At 62.1% G+C, this 21,016-nt stretch overlaps 4 protein-coding genes across 4 annotated transcripts; 1 reads left to right on the forward strand and 3 right to left on the reverse strand.

The window, feature by feature from the left end:
* Positions 1-1,715: 1,715 nt before the first annotated feature.
* Positions 1,716-4,633, forward strand: BXZ73DRAFT_91857 (uncharacterized protein; the record flags this gene model as incomplete). The annotated part of the gene is made up of 9 exons (XM_048026142.1): positions 1,716-1,823; positions 1,933-2,173; positions 3,082-3,518; positions 3,582-3,724; positions 3,774-3,906; positions 3,931-4,194; positions 4,231-4,287; positions 4,312-4,376; positions 4,459-4,633. The coding sequence occupies 9 exons, from the start codon at positions 1,716-1,718 to the stop codon at positions 4,631-4,633; spliced, it is 1,623 nt and encodes a 540-aa protein (XP_047874546.1).
* A 3,185-nt stretch (positions 4,634-7,818) lies between these two features.
* Positions 7,819-8,217, reverse strand: BXZ73DRAFT_104558 (uncharacterized protein; the record flags this gene model as incomplete). The annotated part of the gene is made up of 3 exons (XM_048015940.1): positions 7,819-7,979; positions 8,038-8,140; positions 8,203-8,217. The coding sequence occupies 3 exons, from the start codon at positions 8,215-8,217 to the stop codon at positions 7,819-7,821; spliced, it is 279 nt and encodes a 92-aa protein (XP_047874547.1).
* A 3,038-nt stretch (positions 8,218-11,255) lies between these two features.
* BXZ73DRAFT_104559 (uncharacterized protein) lies at positions 11,256-18,299 on the reverse strand (the record flags this gene model as incomplete). Its single annotated transcript, XM_048015941.1, has 32 exons — positions 11,256-11,318; positions 11,390-11,480; positions 11,553-11,819; positions 11,881-11,962; positions 12,021-12,111; positions 12,167-12,257; positions 12,317-12,505; positions 12,631-12,917; positions 12,972-12,984; positions 13,040-13,090; positions 13,515-13,782; positions 13,953-13,994; positions 14,053-14,098; positions 14,163-14,442; positions 14,543-14,720; positions 14,799-15,154; positions 15,230-15,379; positions 15,424-15,454; positions 15,526-15,800; positions 15,878-16,182; positions 16,248-16,307; positions 16,358-16,430; positions 16,484-16,559; positions 16,612-16,734; positions 16,790-16,856; positions 16,889-17,033; positions 17,102-17,114; positions 17,173-17,216; positions 17,267-17,360; positions 17,419-17,476; positions 17,524-17,546; positions 17,603-18,299. The coding sequence occupies 32 exons, from the start codon at positions 18,297-18,299 to the stop codon at positions 11,256-11,258; spliced, it is 4,629 nt and encodes a 1,542-aa protein (XP_047874548.1).
* A 796-nt stretch (positions 18,300-19,095) lies between these two features.
* Positions 19,096-19,963, reverse strand: BXZ73DRAFT_91859 (uncharacterized protein; the record flags this gene model as incomplete). The annotated part of the gene is made up of 3 exons (XM_048026143.1): positions 19,096-19,332; positions 19,453-19,613; positions 19,942-19,963. The coding sequence occupies 3 exons, from the start codon at positions 19,961-19,963 to the stop codon at positions 19,096-19,098; spliced, it is 420 nt and encodes a 139-aa protein (XP_047874549.1).
* Between the last annotated feature and the right edge of the window lie 1,053 nt (positions 19,964-21,016).

The following is a 21,016-nucleotide window of genomic DNA, read 5'->3' on the forward strand; positions in this document are numbered from 1 at the left end:
TTTGGAAACTACCCTCGAGTTCATGGAAAGACCGAATGAGCAACTTTTAATGGCCAGATTCCATTATTTTTCTCATGGGATTGAGAACAGCGGCTAGAACGCAGCTTCCAGAGATGATCGAGAACACAACCGAGAGTATGAAAGGGGACTGGGATCTTAAATGTACTGGTCGTGATTTCGAGCATGTCAGAACCCAAGGAATTAAGATCTAGGGTTAAGAAATGTCGTGGTCTAACCACCACCGTCTTCGCCCCAATTCTACTGGTTTATTGACAAAGTTTTGAGTAGTTAATACAGACGTCTGGGCTAAGTTATACGGTCCTCTGCTCTCCAACTTTGGGAGGCCGGAACGCCCAGACCAACGGGGCTGGGAGCCAATGTGCGCTGCTTTTTCCAAAGATCACGGACGGTTAGTGATTTATTTGTTGTAATTTTGAGCACGTTTTCTCGCGGAGTGTTCATGAATCGCACTGGGCCGCCATCGAGCGGCACTCTTTATAACGATGATGTCATAGGCCCTGATCCGAATTCTCACCAGTTGCACTCACCTGAGAAGTCGCGGGGAGGACCTACAGTGGACGATAGCTAGAGTTCGCATTTCCAGAGACCTTGAACACGAGCAAGTTGTTCACTGTCCCCCATGTTCAGATCATTGCATGTGAATTGGCTAGTCCGCCCCTGCACAGCTTTCATTACCCATCATTACGCCCGATCGCAGCATCGGGCGTCGACGACTCAACAATCGCGCACAAGCGGCATAACCAGTACTTTACATATGCGGGCCAGTTGAGCTATATCCGTCTTGACCACCTCGGGCAGTGAAACTAGATCGTTCAGCCACTACGATTTGTGAGCACTGATTCCGGCTTGCCTCCGCAGCTTTTAGTCTTGTTCCGCTGATCCAATAATGCACTATTGCTGAGCGGGCTGCTCGGCGAGCGTTGTTCCGACTGCGCGCTCAGCCATGTGGATCCTCTTACCTCCGTCTTCTGCTTGAACAAACGCCGCTGAAACCACGCTCATGCCCGCATCCCATTCGGGAGTGTCGTGTACCTGCAACGGAGTTCATTACACCCGGAGTGGCTGAAACCGAGACCTCTACTTGACACCTTGCCTCATGCATCATCCGTCGGCCGTCGGGCTCGGTCGAAGGGAACTTATCTGAGACGCATTGCCTCTTACAACCCCCTGCGCTGGTTGCCAGAAGCGTGAGTCTGTGTGCCTCGACGGTGGCGCGCCATCACTCCCGATATGGGCACGCGCGCTGGGGCGTGCTCAGCCGTCATTGACCTTCCCCGCTCCAAGTTGCCCTTCGCTCCTTTCTGCCCCGCCCCGCGCCTCTCACCCACCACCTCATAACCCTACGCGCATCGCACACCGCCTCACGGTCCCCAACTCCACCAGCTGCGCCCGACGCTCGCGCGACCGACAACCCCGCTCGTGTGCGGCGTTAACGGGCTCTACGCGGAGCACAAGTTGTACAACGACTTGCCCGCCCCGTAGCTCAGACACGCAGCCGCGCCCCTCCACCGCTCGTTGCCCCCGTCTTCTCGTTCCTCCTGCGCCTCTGACCACCCACACACGTCGCAGTCGCCGCCCCCGTTGGTGGAAGCGCCCGTTTTGTCGTCAAGGCCCCGCGCCACCAGAGCCGTCACCCAGAGCCAACCGCTGTAGGAGCAGGAGCAGGAGCAGGCACCGTCGCAGCGGCTGGCCGAATGGCCGCGGTATTCCTCCACAATGCGATCTTCGCCGCCGAGCCCCCGACGCCGCCACCACCGTCGCTGTCCTCGCACGCGCACTCGCACCGCGGCGGGCCGTTCCTCGTCCTCGTCCTCGTCCTCGCCCTCGACCGCCGAACCCCCCCGCCGCGCGGCGCCGCACAACCGCACGCTCTCCTCCGTCTCGTCTCTGCACACGACCGCAGTCTCCGAGCTCTCGCACCCGACCGAGCCCCTCCTCCGCCCGAACTCGTTCGCGGACTCGGCCTCCTCAGTCTACCTCGGCCTCCTCGCGCGCCAGCCTACACACCCCGACGCACCGACGGTCGGCATGGGACTCACCTTGCAAGGCGATCCGCTCACCATGCGCGAGAAGCGCGTGCAGCGCGAACGGGCCGTCAGGAAGCTGCTCAGGAGGCTCCGATGGGCCAAGAGGGCACTGTGGGCACTTATAGGTGAGTATATGCGCTATTCTACTCCCGCGCTACGTACCCCCGGGTCCGTTGTCAAGCAATCATGCCCACTGGGGCCGCAATCGCTGTTGCTGTCGAGGAGTTGGGAGGAAAGGGGGTGGGGACTGTGCGGCCCATCTGGTTGCGATGGGACGGTCGGAGTCAATGGGCGGTCGCGGAGTGGCAAGTGGTCTAGCTCTGCGTCTCTTTCGCGCACCGCGTTCGTGCTCTCCATTCTCCGCGAACCGGTGCGTGATCAGAGACTCCACCGGACAGTCTGTGTGTGGGACGCCGGTTCGCACCACAGAGGACTCCGGATGAGTAGCACGCCCCTGCAGGAGAGACATTGTCACCGCGTCACCTCTCTGTTCCCTTCCGCGAACGTACAGATGGCTCTGAAAGCGGACTAGCTCCCTGCCCTCTGCGTCGAGTTCGTCCTCGTTGAACAGTGACGTCAGCCGGTGTTGGTACCGGTCTCCGCAGACGCCCTCGTTTTTCGGCTTTATCCCGCATTGGCCCCTTGTCAATGCATCCGTGCTGCGTCTTTTGAATCCACACCCCGCGAGGGTGCATGTGTTGTAACTCAGACAAAGACGGGGAGCCTCGAACCTTTCAGGCACTGTAATAGCTGCATTAGCCGAGCATTCGGCTCTGCCGGCCCTTTCGATCGGACGCGCAGTTATGTCGTTCGTGGGAGGGCGCACCCCAAACGGCACATCTGCGCGTACGTCGGAGCAATGGTATTCCGCTGCCTGGCATAGATAGATTGCACATGGTGCGGGATAGATCCAGCCATCACTCGATCGTGCTTCTTGCCCCAAGACTCGTGTTCTGTCTCGTTCAGACTTCTCTTCTCCTACTCCCCCTTGCCACGACCAAGACCACAACTAATCTCACTTGCTTACGTGTAGGATCATGGGCGACCTATTGCACGGTCCGGTATTACGTCGGAGCATGGCTTCACCCATTTCAAACAAGACAGATCATCGCGCTGGTTTTGGGTTCATGCACTGCACTATGCCTCGCGTGTAATGTCACCTCTCTAGTCATCTCCGCCTTCGCGCATAGGCTCGGCTGGTATTACCGACCACATTCGAAGCACGAACTCTTGCAAGGCTTCTTGCGATATTCATCGTCACTCTTACTCATCGCCCCTTCCATCGTCAATTTCGTACTCGTCATCCTCTGGCGGAATATCTCCGATATCAAAGACAGCTTACAAGGCCGCTGCCACTGGGATATCGATGTCGTCTGGAGCGGCTTTGGCGGCGTCTGTGACGACTCACCCGCTTTTGGTTTCTGGCTCGTCGGGGCTATCGTTCGACTGCTCCTCACACTGGCACTCGTGGTACGTGCTATCTGCTAATGTGGCCCGCGTGTGCCGTCCCCGAACTCACGCCCGCTTTCACAGCTCGCGTATCACGTCGTGTCGTACAAGTACATGGTCACGCGAAGACCGTCCCGTCGGAGGCACAGCACGCTCGTCCGACACTCCACGGCATCCTCGCGCCCGTCTACAGTCGGAACGACGATGTCAACTCACAGCTCCCGCCGGTGCGGCGCTCCCCGGGACGCCCCTGCCAATCTCGTCCCCTTGCGCGAGCGAAGGGTCTCCGCGCCACGACCGCCGGGGGCTCGTGCCTGAGGGTGAGCCTCACGCGCTCCTTAGCGTGCGCTCCCGCATCCTAGGCGCTGAAGTCAATCCCGCCGGGCCCTCGCAAGTCGTCCGCCGTGCGGTCTCCGCGCAGGGTCTCCGCCAGGAGCGTCAATCGAGCTCAAGCCCCACGCCGCCGTCCTCGCCGTCCACGTCCGAGCGAGGTTCGTCGGACGACGAGGAGCACTATGGGCGCCCGATCCAGCGCTCGTGGGGCGGGTACGCTTCCGTGCCCGACGACGGCTCGCCAGACCGCGACAGTGCGCTCGAGCAACACTGGCAGCCCACCAGCCGGACCAGCCGTGGGATCCCATGCCGGACTCAGACTGAACAGCTTCGCGGCACAGTTCCGGGCGCTGGTCGAGCAGGTGTCGCGCGAGACGGACGCGGGGCTCGCGCACGCCAGCGCGACCGCGACGAGTACGGCGCGCCGCGGGACTCGCAGTACGTGCTCGGGCGCGCGGTTCACCGGATGCCGACGATCGAGTCGATGGGCTCGCACGAGCTCGTGTCGCTCGCGAGCGCGAGCGCGTACGGCGGGTTCTCGCGCCCGTCCACGCGCTCGAACACGCCTCGGGGGATGCGACGCACTCGCGCACCGCGTCCCGCGCAAATCGCTCGACGCCGCGATGAGCCTCTCGCTCTCGGTCGACGGCCTCGCCGCGCTCGCCGCGGCGGGGGGCAGCGACTCGCGGGGGGCGAGCGAGTTCGGGGAGCTCACGCCGAGCTCGGCGACGAGCTACAGCTCTCCCGCGTTCTTCGGCGGGCGGCGGGAGCAGGAGTACGGCGTCGTACCACACCGCGATTAGCACCCGCCCGAGAGCATCGAGGAGGACTGAACGGCGCGCGGCGGGCCGGACGGACCGCGGCGCCATAGACTGGACTTGGATCCCGAGGACATTGCGAGGACTTGCGGCTGCGGGGACAGACCGCCCCCGGCTCGTTCCCCCGTGTACAACACCGTGTAGCACACGCCTGGTGCGCCTCATACTAGGACTGCCCGTGCCGGGCTCGAACTTGCTCCACCTTACCTTACGCCTCGTTGTGACCGAATGCTTGTACGATGCTCCATCTTACGCCTCGCCCGTAATGCCCTTGCTCACCCCCGATATCCCCCGCAGGTTCCGCCATCACCCCTGTACGCTCGTGTCGATGTAGTACAGAACATAACCCACCGACTACGGAATCTATCCGCGCCCAGGCGCACACGTTGTACCACTTCTCGCCCGCCTGCCGGTGCTGTGGCGTGAGCGTCGGCCGAGGAAGTGTGGGCGCGATGGGACCGGAGGGCCTCGAGTGCCGCGCCTGCGACGAAGGCCGGCCCTGGTGGAGAGCACGGCGCTCGGTTGCGTGCGGTGCTTGCGCCTCGCGCCCCGCGACCGCTGACGATCGGCGCAGGCGACGCAGCGGCCGCGGCTGCACACGAAGGCAGGGAAAGGTGGGTGTTGTCCATATGGGGCATCCACCGTCCACCGATCGCGGTCGCTGCGCAGGTTCCGCAATTTAGGTTTCATGCACCCGTGTCGGCGATCGGGTGGGGCGTGCGTGCCCGAGGCCTCCTTCGTGCCGCTGCACCCCCGTCTGGAAAGGGAGAGGAGATGCACGGGAACACGACGAGCCCCGGCGGCCAGCAGACTGAGATAGCGCGGGCCCTGGCGGCGAGTAGGCTCAGCGGTCGGCGCCCGAGACCGCGTCCCGCAGGTGCGCCTGCCCCCCGTCTCGTGCCGGAGGGCGCACGCCCTCGTCAACCGTCCATCCGCCTCGCCACGACTCGGACTCCGCGCCCGCTCGCGCTCCGTGATAGAGGCTCGCAGCCGAGATTAGCACCGCGGCGGGCACGTTCCGGCCCATCACGTACTGGGGCCCCTCTCGCCGTCCTGGTGGTGCGCGCGCGCGCGCGCGCCGCGGCCGCGAACCTTTAGCAGGTCGGTGACGCGCTGCCCGGCGCGGCGGCTCGGGACGAGGCGCGCTCGAGTTCCCGTCCACGATTGGAGGGCTCCGGGAGGGGCTCTGATCAGCCCGTGCGCGACCCTGCAGGCCTGGCCGGTCTTCAGCACTTTGGGGTCCACCCCGACGGCGACCGCGAATGAAACGGCCGTGTGCTTTAGCTCGAGCCCTGCCCGCCGCGACGCCGCGAGCCAAGTACGATGTGCGTTCAGTAGCGGGCGTCGCAGCCTCCGTACGCGAGCTGGCTTCGTCGTCACCGGGGCATCTTCGCAGTCGAGTCGGCGCACGCGGCAGAGGGAGGGACGCTCGCACCGGGCGCGCCTTCACGTACGGAAGCACGGCCTCGAGACGGGGCGCCCGCCGCCCGCACGCGTAAGTACCCCAGACCACAACGCAGAGATGGAAGCCTGCTCGAGCTTGGGCGTCGTAAACCTCAGGCTCGAGGTTGCAGGTCGCAGGTCCAGGTCACGGAGGCGGAGAACGGCTTTCGCGCGCCGCTAGCCGCGTTCGGCTGTGTCTCTCCTCGGAGGCTGCCCCGAGCCCAGCGGGGTACGTACGTTGCCCAAGTACGGGGGCTCGGGGCTCTCAGTCTCGAGCCTTTCGAATTTCCAGAGCGGACGCGTCTGGGGTTGAGTCTCGCCCCGTGCGCGCCGTCCGTGTTCGCCCCGTGCGTCTGCGCAGCTCCCGCCCGGAAAACATTCTGTCCCTGACCCCAAAGTCCCCTGCCCGCTCTCGCCCGTGGCCTTCTCCCGCTGGACGCCCTTCTCCCTCTCTGCCGCTGCTCGTCGTCCTCGCGGCGTGCGAGAGACGCGGGCGCGGCCTCGTCTCTCCCTCTGGATCCTCGCGTCGCGGCCCGTGTACTAGCAGCCAGACCAAGACGGCGGCTACTTGCTGCGCCCGCGTCCACAAGAGCCCGCCCCCCTGCTCGCGCGGCGGGACCTGCCAACCGGGGGCGATCACCTGCGAGGGCATCGGACGACGTCGTGCGTCTCGGCGGTCGTGCGGCGGGGTCGCGTCTCCGCAGGCACAGGCATCCTCAGCGCTCGCGCTCAGCCGTCAGCGCGATCATGAAGCCTGCGGCCGATCGCCCACGGGCGGGGGCAATACCCGCTCCGCGAGCCTCAGGCCTCATTGGCGAGTGCGTGTTCGCGGGAGAGCACCGAGCGGAGGACTCCCCAGGCCTGAGACCGAAGCCTGAAGCCCCGTCGCGGTGGCGCCCTCTGCGCAGCGGCGGCGAGGGAGTAAGCGTCACGTACAGCTTACTCGCACGGGCTGATCGGTGCCCGGTCGGTGACCTAACGGTTGCCATTTCGCGCGTCGCGCGCCGGGCGGGGCGGGGCGGGAGAAGGCGAGCGGCGCGGCGGCCACGCAATCCCTCACGTTCGCGGATGCGGACGCCGATGCGCGATGCTTGCCGCCACCCCCTGCGGATCACCGTCTGCGCGGACCCCCGGGCCCCACTGGTGCCAAAGAGGGAGTTCGCCTGGCCTATTGTCTCGCGCGCAGAGCGCGGACGAGCGGGTGCGCGGTGCGCGGTTCATGTGGGCGCACAGTGGAGGGAGGCGAGGGAGGCGAGGTGAGGTGGGGGGTTCATTCGCGCACGCGAACGGAGCACCGAGCCACGAGCGTCTATTCGCTGCCTCGCTCGAAGGCTCCCTGACCGGGACCACACGCAGCCACACGAGCGCGATGGCGCGCGACGATCGACCCGCAACTAACCTCGTCCCGGTGCGCGCGCACCCCCCCAGGGCAATCTCGCGCGCGTCCAGGGGCGGCAAGGACGCGCTTCGCTGGAGGCGGCATCGATGGGCGGTCGCTGTGACGAAGTCGGTCTGCGGTGACGGCGTGCAGTGGACATAAATTACGTGTCGGGGGCGGGAGGGCTACATTAGAATACGCGAGACGAGCAGGAAGTGATACATGCGAAAGCAAGGGTGATAATGCACAAGGGAGGAAGAGGAAGAGGAGGGAGATATTCGAAAGAAAGGTTCGGAGAGGCCGGCGCCTGGCGGACGGCAAGAACGAAAGGCGGCAGCGCACGCGCGCGCTACTTCTGGGGCGTGCTTCCCGGGCGGAGGACGAATGAGCGGGAGAGGCGCGGACGGAGGCGCGGGACGGGGGGGACGTACACAGGGACGTAAACGCACGGGATGGTCCGGCGCTGGCAGTTGGCGCAGGTCGGCCGACCGTCGCACTTGAGCTTCCGTCCTGGTGACGGGATGTCGGCCAAAGGCAGGCGCGGTCGAGCTCGGACGCGCCGACGCACCTCGACAGAACTGACACGCCATCGGCGTCCGACGCGGCACTTTGGGCTTGCCACCATCGCGCTCTCCGTCGGAGACATTCCCGTGGTCCATGGGCTGCTCGTACTGCAGCGCGCGCGGGCCGTGTGTGAGCGTGTGGGGCGGAAGTCGGGAGACGGGCGTCGCACCTGGTAAGAGCTCATGATGGATGGCGTCCGCTCGGGAAAGCGAAGGGAGAGAAGAAACGAAGAGGGGATAGGCACGGGAGCGATGTGGGACTAGTGGGATGGGCTCGACGGTGCGGAGCGCGGCACCCTTTATACGAGCTCGACGAGCGATTGGCGTTTGGCGTCACCGCGTTTGGCGGAGTCACCGACGCTGTCGGCGGACCACTAGAAAGGGTCAACTTAGATGAAACAAAGATCACGTCACGCAAGTCTCGGAAGGAGGATCTTGGGCGTTATGAACTGCGCAGGCTTGCCAAGGACGGATAAGCACCATTGAGTGGAAGGGAGACGTACGCGACTACGATTTCGAGCTACGGGCTGAGGCCGCTGAGGAGTAGGGTGCAGGCCCATGCTGGCGAAACCCAGTACCAGACATTGAACACGTCGCGCGGCGTATTCAGCCGGGGTTCATTTCCGGAGCGATTACCCTGGTGACCTCCCGATATGACGACGGTCAGACACTGTCTCTCCTCGCGACGATTGGCCTGGGGTCATCGTGTGCGAGGCACGGAGGTTCGTATGAATGAGTGGGTGCCCGTTCGGTCTTCCCCTAGATCATACGAGGGTCCTGGAGGGGCTGGGTCTGGGACGTTCTGGGCCATATGACATGGAAGCAGTCAAGGAAAGGCATTGCCTATTGAGAGCAAATGCTTGGTTCGCCTCGCGCGTAAGGTGTGTCGTGAGACGGCATCTCTGCGGTCTAGCGTGGAGAGAAAGTCGATCAAGAAGGGGCGCAAACCCGTCGCCGGGAAGACTGGCTGACCTGAGTCGGGCTCTTTCTCCAGCCTAGGCTGCGTTTGCCATACGACCGAGCGAGCAGAGCCCAGACTGCGCCGGCCTCGACTGCCCCGGATGGGTTCGGCAAGCTTAAGGCCACGTGCGCCTCCGCCCCCCCACCACGCGACCGAAGCAAGGCGACGGACTTACATCGCCCTCTTCTCCGCTCCTCCATCTTCCGGCCGTCCAGCGGCGGCCGAGAGCAAGGACCTTCGAGCGAGAAGCTGCGCGGCTTGTCGTCCTTGCTACACGTCTTGGCACTCGGTGCGTCCCCTGGTTCGATTTGCGCCGGAGCAAATCACATCGGGCAGGCTCGTCGTAAGCCTGAAGATTTGCTGCACCCGAAGTCCGATTCCTGGTGCGGCCAACCTTCTCTCCTGGGCCCAAACCTTCCACGCACGCCGCCCTGGCCACACCTTGGCCTTCGGCCTCCTTGTCCATCTGTCATCGCCAACACCGCGTCTCCAAGCCCGCCCCGATTTACAGGACCCGGGGGCCGACGTCGCGCCGCTCCCTAAACCTCAGCTAGTAAGACCGGCCCATGTCGGACGGTGGTCTGACGGACTAGTGCGTATGCGGAGCACGACGATGCTGGCATGCTGGCACGAGCGCCGGGCCCGCCCGACCGACGCGGCTTTCGACATCTGAGGCCAGAACTTAGAAAGGCGTAGCGGCTGGGCAAGGCACTATTGCCACTCGCTCGATCCCCGCGCGAGATACGCGCAACCCGCCCCGGCGGGCCCGCCACCGCCCCGGGGTCGTCCGAGCGGAGCGCGACAGGCTCAGGCTTAGGCTGCCTTGGAGTCCTCCGTCGACCCGGCGCCGCACTCGCCCCGCCACATCTGCTCATCAGGAAGTCGTCCTCGCTCCCACCCCAGACCAGAGGCGCGCGCGGCCTCGACATGGCGACCCTGCTGCTCGCCCTCCCGTTGCCATGCCCATGCCCATGCCAAGTCCCGCCAGCCTCTCCTCGAGCCCATGCCGTTCCCGAGCGCGGGGCGGGCGCGGGGTCCGCCCCGCCCGTCCCCGCGCGACGGAGCCCGGCGCCGCAGATCCCGCCATGTGGTTATGCCCGCGACCCACCCCAGCCCACCCCCTGCTTTCCCCGGATTCGCGCGGGCGGGCGCGGGGTTAGTGCGGGCGCGGGCTCGCCGGGGGATGCGCTCCCCCTCCGCCACGATCGGCTCGCGCGCGGGGTCGTCTCGTCCAGCCTAGACCGCCTCGCGCTGCCCCGCCGGCACCTCACCGCCGCCGTCGGCAGTCGAGCACCCCGGGGCAGCAGCCCCCGCCGTGCGCGCCCCGCGCTCCGGTGCGGGTGTCGAATTTCCTCCCCGCGCGCTCGTCCCAGTGATATCTGCCACTGCAAAAGGGCGGGGGGAGCGCGAGGGGTGGTGCGCCAACGCCAACGCCAGAGGATCCGGTCACGCTCGGACATGGCGTATGTCGCGCAGGCCAACCCTGGCCTACTGCCCCACCCTGACGTCCCCGTCGCATTTCATCTCCCGGGTGGGCCGTTCAGGGAGCGACCCTCGGACACAGAGCTTCGCGCGGCCCGACTCGCGACGGCGAACCACCTCGTCGCCCCGGCGGCGTCGCCGCAGTCTTGCTAGCGGCTTCGAGAACTGAGTGCTGATGCGGCTACGGCATGCTTAGTTGCGGCAGCGCGCTTGGGTACCGCGCTCGGCGTCCCTGTGCCCTCGTTCGCGCATTGCACCGGTCCGTGTGCAGCTGGGCAGCTGGCAGCAGGGGCAGGGCGGGGGTGCTCGTGCAGCGCTGCCGCTCGGTCGTCTTCCCTGTGGGGCGGCGCGAGTGCTCACTCCGTGCGCGCGAGACGGACTTACCGGGAATGGCGAACACCGAGTGCGACCCTGGGCCGCGTTGCGGGACACGTTGTCGGTCGGTTAAGGCGTTATATGCCCCGATGTATTGGCAGCGCGTCGATGGCCCGGAGGGCATTCAGTACTAGCAGCACTTCTTCGCACTAACGCTGGGTCGCCTCCGCGAAGCGTGGCACGGGTACACCAACGATCGAGATTCGATGTCATTCAAACTACAGAGACCGACGGGCACAAAACAAGAGGTGATCCTAGTGGTACAGTGGATGTGGCCCGTTGCCGGGCTGCGATGAGCTAGAGCTACACACACGCGTATCGACTCCTACCAATCCTTAGACAAAGACAAACCTGGCCGCGTGCGCAGTACACGTGAAATCCATTTCCTTCGAATGGATAGGCAGATTAGTTCGATAACGTGTCCTTGAAACCCTTCTCGCTGTCCACTTCGCCCGGAATGTCGTCCAACTTTGAGCCAAAATGACAAGGCAGATTCAGTTTATGTTGGTAATACCCCAGATTGCCAGATCGGGGCGCACCTTGTCTAGATCCTCGAGAGCTGACCGGATAATACCCACCGCCTTCATGAGATCGTCCTCCGAGATGACCAGAGGCGGGGCGAATCGAATGCTGTCAATCGGGTAGGATGAGTCGAGAGTGTAGGTCCGACTTCCCGACCGCGCCGGCTGGGTGTACACGTACATGTTGACATGCGTAGGCTTCGCAAGCACCCCGCGACTCTTCAGAAGCAGGCAGAGCTGCCACGCGCTGTGGCCCTTGGCGCTCTTGCCCTCGTCAATAATGACCGCATTCAGAAGCCCGCGTCCGCGGACCTCCTTCACGAGGGGGGAGCCGATTGCGCGGATCGCGGACCGGAACTTCGCCCCAAGCTCCTCCGCGCGTCGTGCGAGGTCCTCCTCCACGAGAACGTCTAGAGCGGCCATCGCCACCGCGCATCCCAAGGGGTTCCTGTCCCACGTCCAGTTATCATAAGCCGAGAACCGAGTGCAAAATACGAATGAAGACTGACCCGCCATACGTACTTCCGTGCTCGCCCGGGCGAATGCAGAGCATGATGTCCCTATCGGCGAGCACTGCGGAGACAGGGTACACTGGGTGCAGTCAGTATCTGCACTTGCGCGCACAACCACCGCTGCCAAGATGACTCACTTCCTCCTGACAGCGCTTTGCCCAGTAATACCACATCTGGGCGAACGCCGTCGTGTTCGCAGCAGAGCATTCTGCCCGTTCGGCAAAGACCCTAATGAAACGTTGTATTAAGTTTCCCATGCAGCCGCGAACCAAGCGCCACTGACAGTCTGGATCTCGTCGCAAATGAGCAACACGTTGTGCTTCTTGCACAGCGCGTGAACACGCGCGAGGTAGCCTTCTGGCGGAACGACGATTCTGCCGGCGCCTTGGTGAGCATCGGGCACAGTGGGGGTGTGAGGGGCCATAAGACGCACCCAGCCTCGCCCTGAATCGGCTCTACCAGAAACGCGGCGGCGTTCCTCCCGTGGAGCTCGAACGCACGCTCGAGGTCGGCGATCTCCCCATACCGAATCGTCTTAGTCTCGCCGTTGTCATCATAGTCCGGCCCGACGGCACGTAGGTAAGGCCCGAAACCGCCGCGGCTTTCCGGATCGGTGCTCATGCTAGGTGCGCGCATGGCCATAGCAAAGACCCCGAGGAAGACACGCATCGTTCGCAAGTTCGGTGGATTCAAGGCAAAAGCTTGATTCAGTATCGTTATCGCGCGGGAAGGAGAGATGCTGCTGACCTGATCACTGCCAGAGTCCTTCCATGGAAGTTGCCTGCAGCGCTGAAGATGATCGCTTCGCCATCCGGTACACCCTTCTTCTCATACGCCCACTTGCGCGCCAACTTCAAAGCGGTCTCGACTGCCTCGGCACCCGTGTTCATTGGAAGAACCATATCGTAACCAAACATCTCGGTAACCTTCTTGGCGAACCGACCAAAGACTGAGTTGTAGAATGCCCGTGAGGAAAGCGTCAGCTTCTGTGCTTGCTCAACGAGTGCCGCAGTGATCTTGGGATGGCAGTGTCCCTGGAGACGTTTGGGTGTGAATGGATAACCTCATGATCTACAAATGAGACAAACCTGGTTTACAGCGCTAAGGACACCGTCATCAGCACCCGGAGTAAAGCGCCCGAGATATAATCGCTTACGAGTAAGCTGAGAGCATGTCAATATATTCCTTCCCTTCAGGATCCCACACTCTGCAACAACGTCAGTGGAAATTCACCTGTAGACCAAAAAGACGCCTACTTGGCTCCTTTCGCCGCTTCGAAGACAATCGGAAGGGGGTGATAGCTAGATGTATGCTTCGTTAGCACGAGAGCCCCGGGGCACAGACAGGGAGGGAAACGGGCGGACTGAGTGTTCCATCTGTGATCCCCTCTGCGCTAGTACAGCAGCGTCATCTGGCGAAGACCTTCGTACAGCGGCTGTAGAGTGAAAACAGGATGGTGAGTGACAGAGACCGGGGAGACAGAACAGTGTCCGCGGAGCCCCGAGCCCATCGGGGTCCGCGCTGTTCTGTGCTTCGAAGCACCCCTCGTTGCACACATCGTGCACCCTCCAACCATCTCCCGGACCGAGCTTTGCCGTAACCGCAGACGGCGAACGGAGTAACGTACTCACTTGTGCGCGCCATATTCGTGTTCTAGACGGATCACGTCGGCGGAGGATGTGTGCACGGTGTCGTGTCCCTTCCCAAGCGCCATTTTCGCTGCGTCGGTCATGGCCGAATCTGCGCAGGTGTCGATGGTCGCGGAGGGTGCCATGGTGAGGGTGCTGCTACGGTCAAACGATGGTGGTGGATGCGGGTCAAGAGCGGGGATGCGGCCGAGCGGGTGCTTGCCCGACGCCTGCCCCATCGGGGCGCCCCCTGACGCCCGGATCTTGGCGTCTCGGCCGGGGCACCGAAAGAGGCGTCAATAACTCAGCCAATCAGGGCGCGTAGATTTAGACCACGAGACTAGCACGCGTTTATCGTACACCTCCGATCTCTCCTTGGTGGTACACTAGTCATAGACGCCAATGCGAAAGCTGCAAGGTGCCCGTTTCAAACGCGAATACTCTCCGGAGGGCCCAGGTAGCTCGGACGCAGCCCGCCGGTGTCTGTAACAAGCCGTAAGCATTGCTTCCAGCCAGCGACGGCGTCGGGACAGTAACGTACCGATGACAATCTTCTGCACGACCACCGTCGGCTCAATCATCCACACCTGCCCAAGCCGTGTGTCAGCCTAGGTCCACACTACCCATGTTCTGCAGGCGCGGCCCACCCACCTTGAGTGTGTGCGCACCCGGCTGCAGGTGGAACACCATCGGGACCGCAATGATGCTGTTTGCCACCCACCCGTCGTTCCCGTCCCACGCGTCGGGCAGGTTCCCCGCGACCGCGACCGGCGGCACGATCGTCTTCGTCTGCGCCGCGCCGCCGTCGACCTGCATCGCGAGCTTGAGCGGTCGGTCGTCCCCGAGGCTGTTCAGCGAGGGGGAGACGAGCGCGGTCGCGGTCACGCTCCCGCCCTGCGCGACGGTGTTGAACAGGAAGAAGTCGTACTCGCTAGAAGCCACCCCCGGATCGAAGGAGGGATCGTGCCGCAGCGTCAGCGATGTCCGCACCGGCAGCCCGCGGGCGTAGAAAGGGCGTGCGTATGACTCACATGCTGGGCCCTTGTCCTGCCGTGAAGTTGAGCTCGTTTCCGCCCCGCGGCCAGGGCGTGACGCCTGAGAGGGTGCGCCCTAGCCCGGGCATCTCCGTCCACGTCAGGCCCTCGACGGTCGTGTTGCGGGACGCGTGCGCAGCCTCCATCGACACCACGCCGTCACCCTCGACGAAACCTTGAAATCCACCCAGTCGGGATACGTCAGCAATGCCGATCGGACTACCATGCAAACTCAAACAGTAAGGACACTCACCGTGGAAGCTATCAGGAACCTGGGTGTGGTTCGCAACGAGCGTGACGGTGACGGACATCGATGTCTGGTTCTCCGGCTTTGCCGTGAACACCACCCGCGCAGTTTCTACCCCGTTAACCTGGCTCCAGTCGACGCTCAGGAAGACGCGCTGCTCCGGTGAATCTAGAGAGATTGAACCTTCGCCCGGAGACACTGTCACCCAAGAGACATTGCTTCTCGAGCTGAACGTGAACGGCGTCGGGCCGCCCGCGGAGATGTCGACAAAGCGGTTTCCGAAGGGCACGAACGAGTCAAGCGTGATCGTCGGATCCGGGCAGCCGTACTGTTGCGCGCAGTTATTCATGTTGTCGCCCGGCCTAAGATGACCCCGGATTTGGATTAGTGTCCTCGTCAGCAAAAACCATAGCGCATCGGAGATGGACGAAACTTACCAAGCCCCCATGCTGCCTTCGACGGACAGCCGCATTGCTCCCGGGAGCGCCTGCTTTTTGGCGTTCACCTTCGTGACGGGCGGCATGGTATTCGCCATCGGTTGCTGCCAGTAGTAGTACATGACGTGCGTCTGGTCCATCATGTGGTCCCTGTGCGCAGCACTAACGTCAGCGCTGCAAACCACCGAAGACACCCCGCAGCAAGAGGCGATACTCGCCATTTCCCTGTATATGGGTGAACGATGTCAGTACAAGGTCTCATATCCCATAATCTCCGCGTCGCAACGGAAACCCACCTTCTAGAATGCTGTGGTAGTTCAGCTCGAGCGCGTAGTCTTCGTCGAAGAACTGTTCCACCTGCGTCATGAACTGGTTCGCGCTAATTCGCGCCTGCGAGGCGCGCAGCTGGTTCGTGCCGGCGGCCATCCACATACTCATTAGAGTGAAAGACGCCGAGACAGGGTGGTGGAGAAGCTGGAAGAACGCCGGCTGCATGCTCGCCGGAAGAGAAGTGTAGATTCGCGTTGTTGCATCCTTGAGGCTCTGTAGTTCTGCGAGCACGCTCTCGGCTCTATTGCGGTCGTCAGTGCCAATTATTCAGGAAGAAGGCTTAGGAATTGGGCGATAAGGATGAGGGAGAAGACGTACTCGCGGTAGTTGGTCAGGCTGTACGTTGTGCTGTTCCAAAGCTCCGGTTTTCGGCGGGCGTTGTGCTGAGTGATATTATGCATGATCGCCGCGACCTCGGCGGCCTCCGTCGCGTTCATGTCGAACTCGCGCCGGGCCCAGCTTGTCACGAACGAATGCACGTTCGTCGGGTCCCACTTGCCCGCATCGTAGCCGTACGTGAGGAAGAACTCGGTGCTCATTTCGTACGGCTTCAGGTCGCCGACGTTGACGATCCACACCGACCTTGCGTCGCGCGCGACCGCGGTTGACATCTGCTCGAATATCTATTGCAAATAAAAGCTCAGCATTTAACTCTGAATTCGACGTTGACATGATACGGGATGCGCACCTTTTCTATCTGGCTGCTCGTAATCCATTTGTAATCCCTAGGAGAACCCACGTAATCGACCTTTGTATCGAGGTCAGACTGTGCGTCAGCCTAGTCGAAGGATCACTTACGTGGTAGTAGACTCCGGACCCACCCGTGCGATTGCGCTCGGAAGGGAGAGGTGAACGACGAACGTTGCCCCAGCTACCGAACGGATCAGCCATCCGTACTAAGAGCAAGGCAGAGACGACACATACTTGTCATCCGACCACAGAAGCACAACATCATCATCCACACGCATCCCATCTTCGTAGTAGCCCTCAACCTCTTTGTCTAGGATCGAACATTAGACATTGGTCAGGTCCTCCAAGTGGCAATAACGTACAGAGGGTCCATACTTGAGGGATGGTAGTGGCATCCGACGTGTTGAAAGTCTGCGCGAGGATAGTGCGCTGGTCCGCGACGACCTGCATGAGCAGATCGATGTTCTGCCCCTCCGACAGCGGCACTGTTCCATGCCCGTCAATGGCCATGAACGCCACAACAAGACAAAAACCACCCACAGTCGCCGTTTCCACGCATCCCGATCGTCCACAGCCCCTCAAACGGCGCCGCGCGCGCCGCTCCCTCCTGCCAGAACGCGAAATGCGATCTTTGTTGACCGAATAGTCCCAGGGTGTGCCGCCGCCGAAGATGTTCCACTCGACAGGAATCGAGCGCATCATCGGCTCCTCGTGGCTCGTGCCCATCACGATTCCGTACCGGTCGGCAAAGAACTGATTCATGTTGTCGTCGATGCAGAATGCGCTGAGAAGGGCGAGACGTGAGAGTATATGATGAGTTCCGCGTCGTGACCATGCGAGAGGGAAACGTACCTAGACCATTGAGCTGGAGTGTTCGAGAGATGAATGGGTGACAGCATGAGGCGAAGGACGAAAGAACGTACCTGGCCAGATGTAGTTGGCCTTCATGCGCAGAAGGAGCTCGAAGCTACACCTCTGAATCAGGAAAACGCATGGTGCGACAACGTGGAGACCTACAGTTTGGTGTAGAAGAAGTGATTGAAAGGCGATCCGGTCAAGAAGCTCCCGTGCCGTTCGTGAACTTCTCCATAGCCCAATTTTGCAACGCGGGCTGCTCGTCGTTGAGGAAGATGCCGCGGTATTTGACTGTCGGGGTGCCGTGCGAGCACCCGAATTGTTGACGAAGATTTCGTTATGCTTCGTAGTCGGCACATCGGCCCACCTGAACTTCGTAAGTCCAGTGGTTCAACAACACAGCAAGTACAACCACACACGTGCCAATACCAAGGAGATTGTCCTAAGCAACCGCGTGAGTATGACCTGACCTCCTCTCTCACAAGCGTATCCACGCACCAAACTGCTCCGAATGCTCATAGAGCGCAAAAATCGTCCCGCGCTTGTCCGCCCCGACGATCACGTACGCGCTCTCCACGCCCGGCAGTGGGTTCTTGACCTCCTGTGCGACGAACGCCTCCCACTGCCCGCGCAAGCCCGACACGTCCATCCCCGTCCGGTTGACGATCGCATCGACGAGGGCCGACTTCCCGAGCGTGCCCACGATGATCGGCGTCGTCCCCGCGAACGCGCTTGTGTCGGTGTTGTTGCTGGAATTGGAAGTGGAAGCGGTGACGTTCTTGAGCGTAGGCTTGACGCCCGAGACGGCCTCAACGTCCGCGGCGAAGCTCGCGGCCGCGATTTGCACGCCCGGCCAATCGTCCGCGGAGAGCAGAACGGGTGCGGCCTTGCCGGAGTGGACGACGGCGAAGGTGTTCGGGGCGCTTTGGAATGACGCGCACGGCGCTTGGCCGATGGCGCGCACGCACGTGGCGAGTAGACCGAACGCGTAGGTCCAGGCGGCCCAGCGTAGAGCCATCGAGTTTCTATCTGGTGGATTTCGGGTCTTCGTGCTGCGACGCGAGTGGTGCTGGGCTTGGAGGTCGGAGAAACAGAAGACGAAAAAGACGATGAGAAGGCCCCGGAGCGGTGGCGCGTTAAGCTGCGCCGCGCTACTTATACGAGACCCAACGTCCTTGTGCACCCTGCAGGACATGCGGAGAGGCGGGAGCGCGTCGTCCTTGTGACCTCACCGGCCGCATGGGGGATCGTCGGAAAGGCGGGGCGGTCAGCGCACGGGGACGGGTTACGTGAACGGACGGCGCACCGCATAGCCCATCTTCTTCATACATGGCGGGCGCGACATACGCTCGCGAATGGAGAGAGGACGCAAAGAGATCGCTCCCGGGCGGGCCGCGGTGCCAGTGATTGAACGGCATCACCTGACCGTACTAGCATCACGGGTGCGGCGAAACCGAAGGTCGAAGACGGAGGCTATTTCGAGCAGAGTACTTCGTCTTCCGTCCTCGTATTCGGAAAACCAGGCCGAGCGACTGTGTTTGCGCTCTCCGTGGTCTCCACCGCACAAAATACGTGGAGCTGGTCCATCCAGTCGACCACACAACATGGCGCAGAGAGTTCCTGGCTCTTTGCAAGAAGACATACCTACTCACCGCCTAGCGAACTTGGAATCATGTATCCAAAACAGGAATCTAGCCACTCCAGCACCCTATCACCTCCGGACCGCGCCCTCTCGGTGTTTGCGGGGTAGAGGAGGAGACGGCCGCACTAAAAGCTGGAAGTGGAGGTCGCGATACAACGATGTTGCCTCATGGTTCATTCAAGGGACAAGAAGGATGCTCATGTTGTCTCTGAATTGTCTATAAATATGCGTATGACATCCCTGGGAGCGAAGGGGCCTGCGTGCGTCCCGGAGGCGTCAGCAGACTCGAGCAGAGAGCGAGCGCGGTGGTCACTTGCCTGCACAGTTGACGCATCTCCTCGTCACCGCATCACTTGGCCGGTGGTGGTGGCGGGGCCTCGTCTGCCTCCGCTGTGAACAGTACTTCCGTATCCGTTTCTGGGGCGGCGGGGAGAGCAGCGGGGCCGGCGTTTCGCGCGCGCTGTGCGGCCGCAGCTGCGGCAAGCCCAGGATCGGTGTCAGCGAGCCGCTCGTTGTCGTCGTCGTAATCGTCGTCGAGGAACTCGCGCGCGGACGGGCCGTCGTCGACTGAGAGTCGAATGCGACCCTCGCCACCTTCACGCCACGTTGTGAGCCTGCGCACGACGTCAGCCATCGGATGACGGTGATGCAATCGTGGTTCAAGGGAAGAGAATGCGGAGCCGAACGCGCAGCGTGGAGAGAGTACGGTGTCATGATTGAACAGGAAGACATACTGGTGGGAGACGACGGTCCGGATCTGCGACGCGCGACGGTAGAGCAAGAAGAGCACACACGAGGTGCACGTCGTGAAGAGGAGGATCAGCGGCCAGCTTCCGAGGGGTTCCTCCTTTGTGACTGGGCGAGGATCTGGACTTGGGTGAGCGAATCAGTACGAAAGCCAGGCACGAAACTGAGAGGTGGAGAATATGCGCGCAAAGATGCGCACATCATGTGCCGACAGACAGCGCGCAGGAATGTATGCGGGGTACAGCAAGAATGTGACCAGATGGACGGTTTGTGCGGACGCAGCCAAAGGAAGCACTCGCGCATGCGCATGAAGGCAACCGTTCCTCTCATAACGAGCTCATGCATGCACGCTGGGACATATCCTGCACCCCAGATCCCCTCCAGCTGATATTATTCCATCCCACGCGTGCCTCTGTGCAATATGCTGAACAATGGGATTGCCACGTACCTGCGCTAGGGAAAACAGGCATCTTGAGCTTGCGAGATGAGTACGGAGTGAACTCAGAGTGCGTGTGTAGATTAAAACGAGTGGGTACGTTATGGAGGCCGGGAGTAGATGTGGAAAGAGTGGCTTTATTATTATTATTATTATCGGACCATCCCGACGGTTCACATAGTGGCTACGTAAGTACCGTAGCGACGGTGACCCAGCGCTAGGTCGGTATCCCGCGTTCGGTTGACGCTCGGTGGCACGGGACCGCACCCGAAGGCAGCTGCGGAACTAGTGGAAAGAGTGGCAAGGTCTGGGATAGGCTCGATCATCCATCCCCTTTTCGTCGTACCTCCTCAAGGGGCTGGTCCAACTCGAGGGGTTTTTGGCAGGCGCACCATAAAAGGCAATCACGTGATGTGAGTGCCCTCCCCTCGCTCCACTCCCCCGCCCAAACGGGCTCGTTGGGGCACGCCGCTCCCCCGTGCGCGACGGCTTGTGACGGCGGTCGCGTCGGGAGGCGTCACGGAGGGCGCGCGACCGGTCGCGCGCGCGCGCGCGGCTCGTGCTCCCGCGTCGTCGGCCAGCGCACAGTCCCGCGCGGCTCAAGCGGATGAAGGGGAAGGTGTTGCACGTATATACACTCATGCAATAGCACTGTATCCTGAAGCTGAGCGTGTGTATTACAAACAGAACACGTGCCTAAAGTCACCATCTACCGACACTTGGAGGTGGAAGCGGAGGAAGCAGAGCAGCTGAAGAAGAGCGAGGTGTGGGCGGCGGAAGCATAGCGGCCGATGAGGAGCGGGGTGCAGATATCGGACGAGAGACGGCTGACTGTGAGATGACTGTGTGGGCATGAGGCCGAGGATGACCCAAATGTTGTTGGGCGGGAGAAGCGCCAACGCGGTGGCGTGCAAACATTGATACGGGAGTTGTGGTACGAGAGGTCGTGTGCTGAGAACGTAGTGATGCAGGGAGTGTCCGTACAAGATGATGGTTCAGAGTAGACGATCGAAGAGCAGAGATGTGTGGCGAGGATAGGACAGATAGGCTAGAATGCGGCAGCAGTGCACCGATATTTTGAGGAGGT

The sequence above is a fragment of the Epithele typhae genome (assembly GCF_022376455.1).
Source record: "Epithele typhae strain CBS 203.58 chromosome Unknown BXZ73scaffold_53, whole genome shotgun sequence".
Taxonomy (NCBI): Eukaryota; Fungi; Basidiomycota; class Agaricomycetes; order Polyporales; family Epitheliaceae; genus Epithele; species Epithele typhae.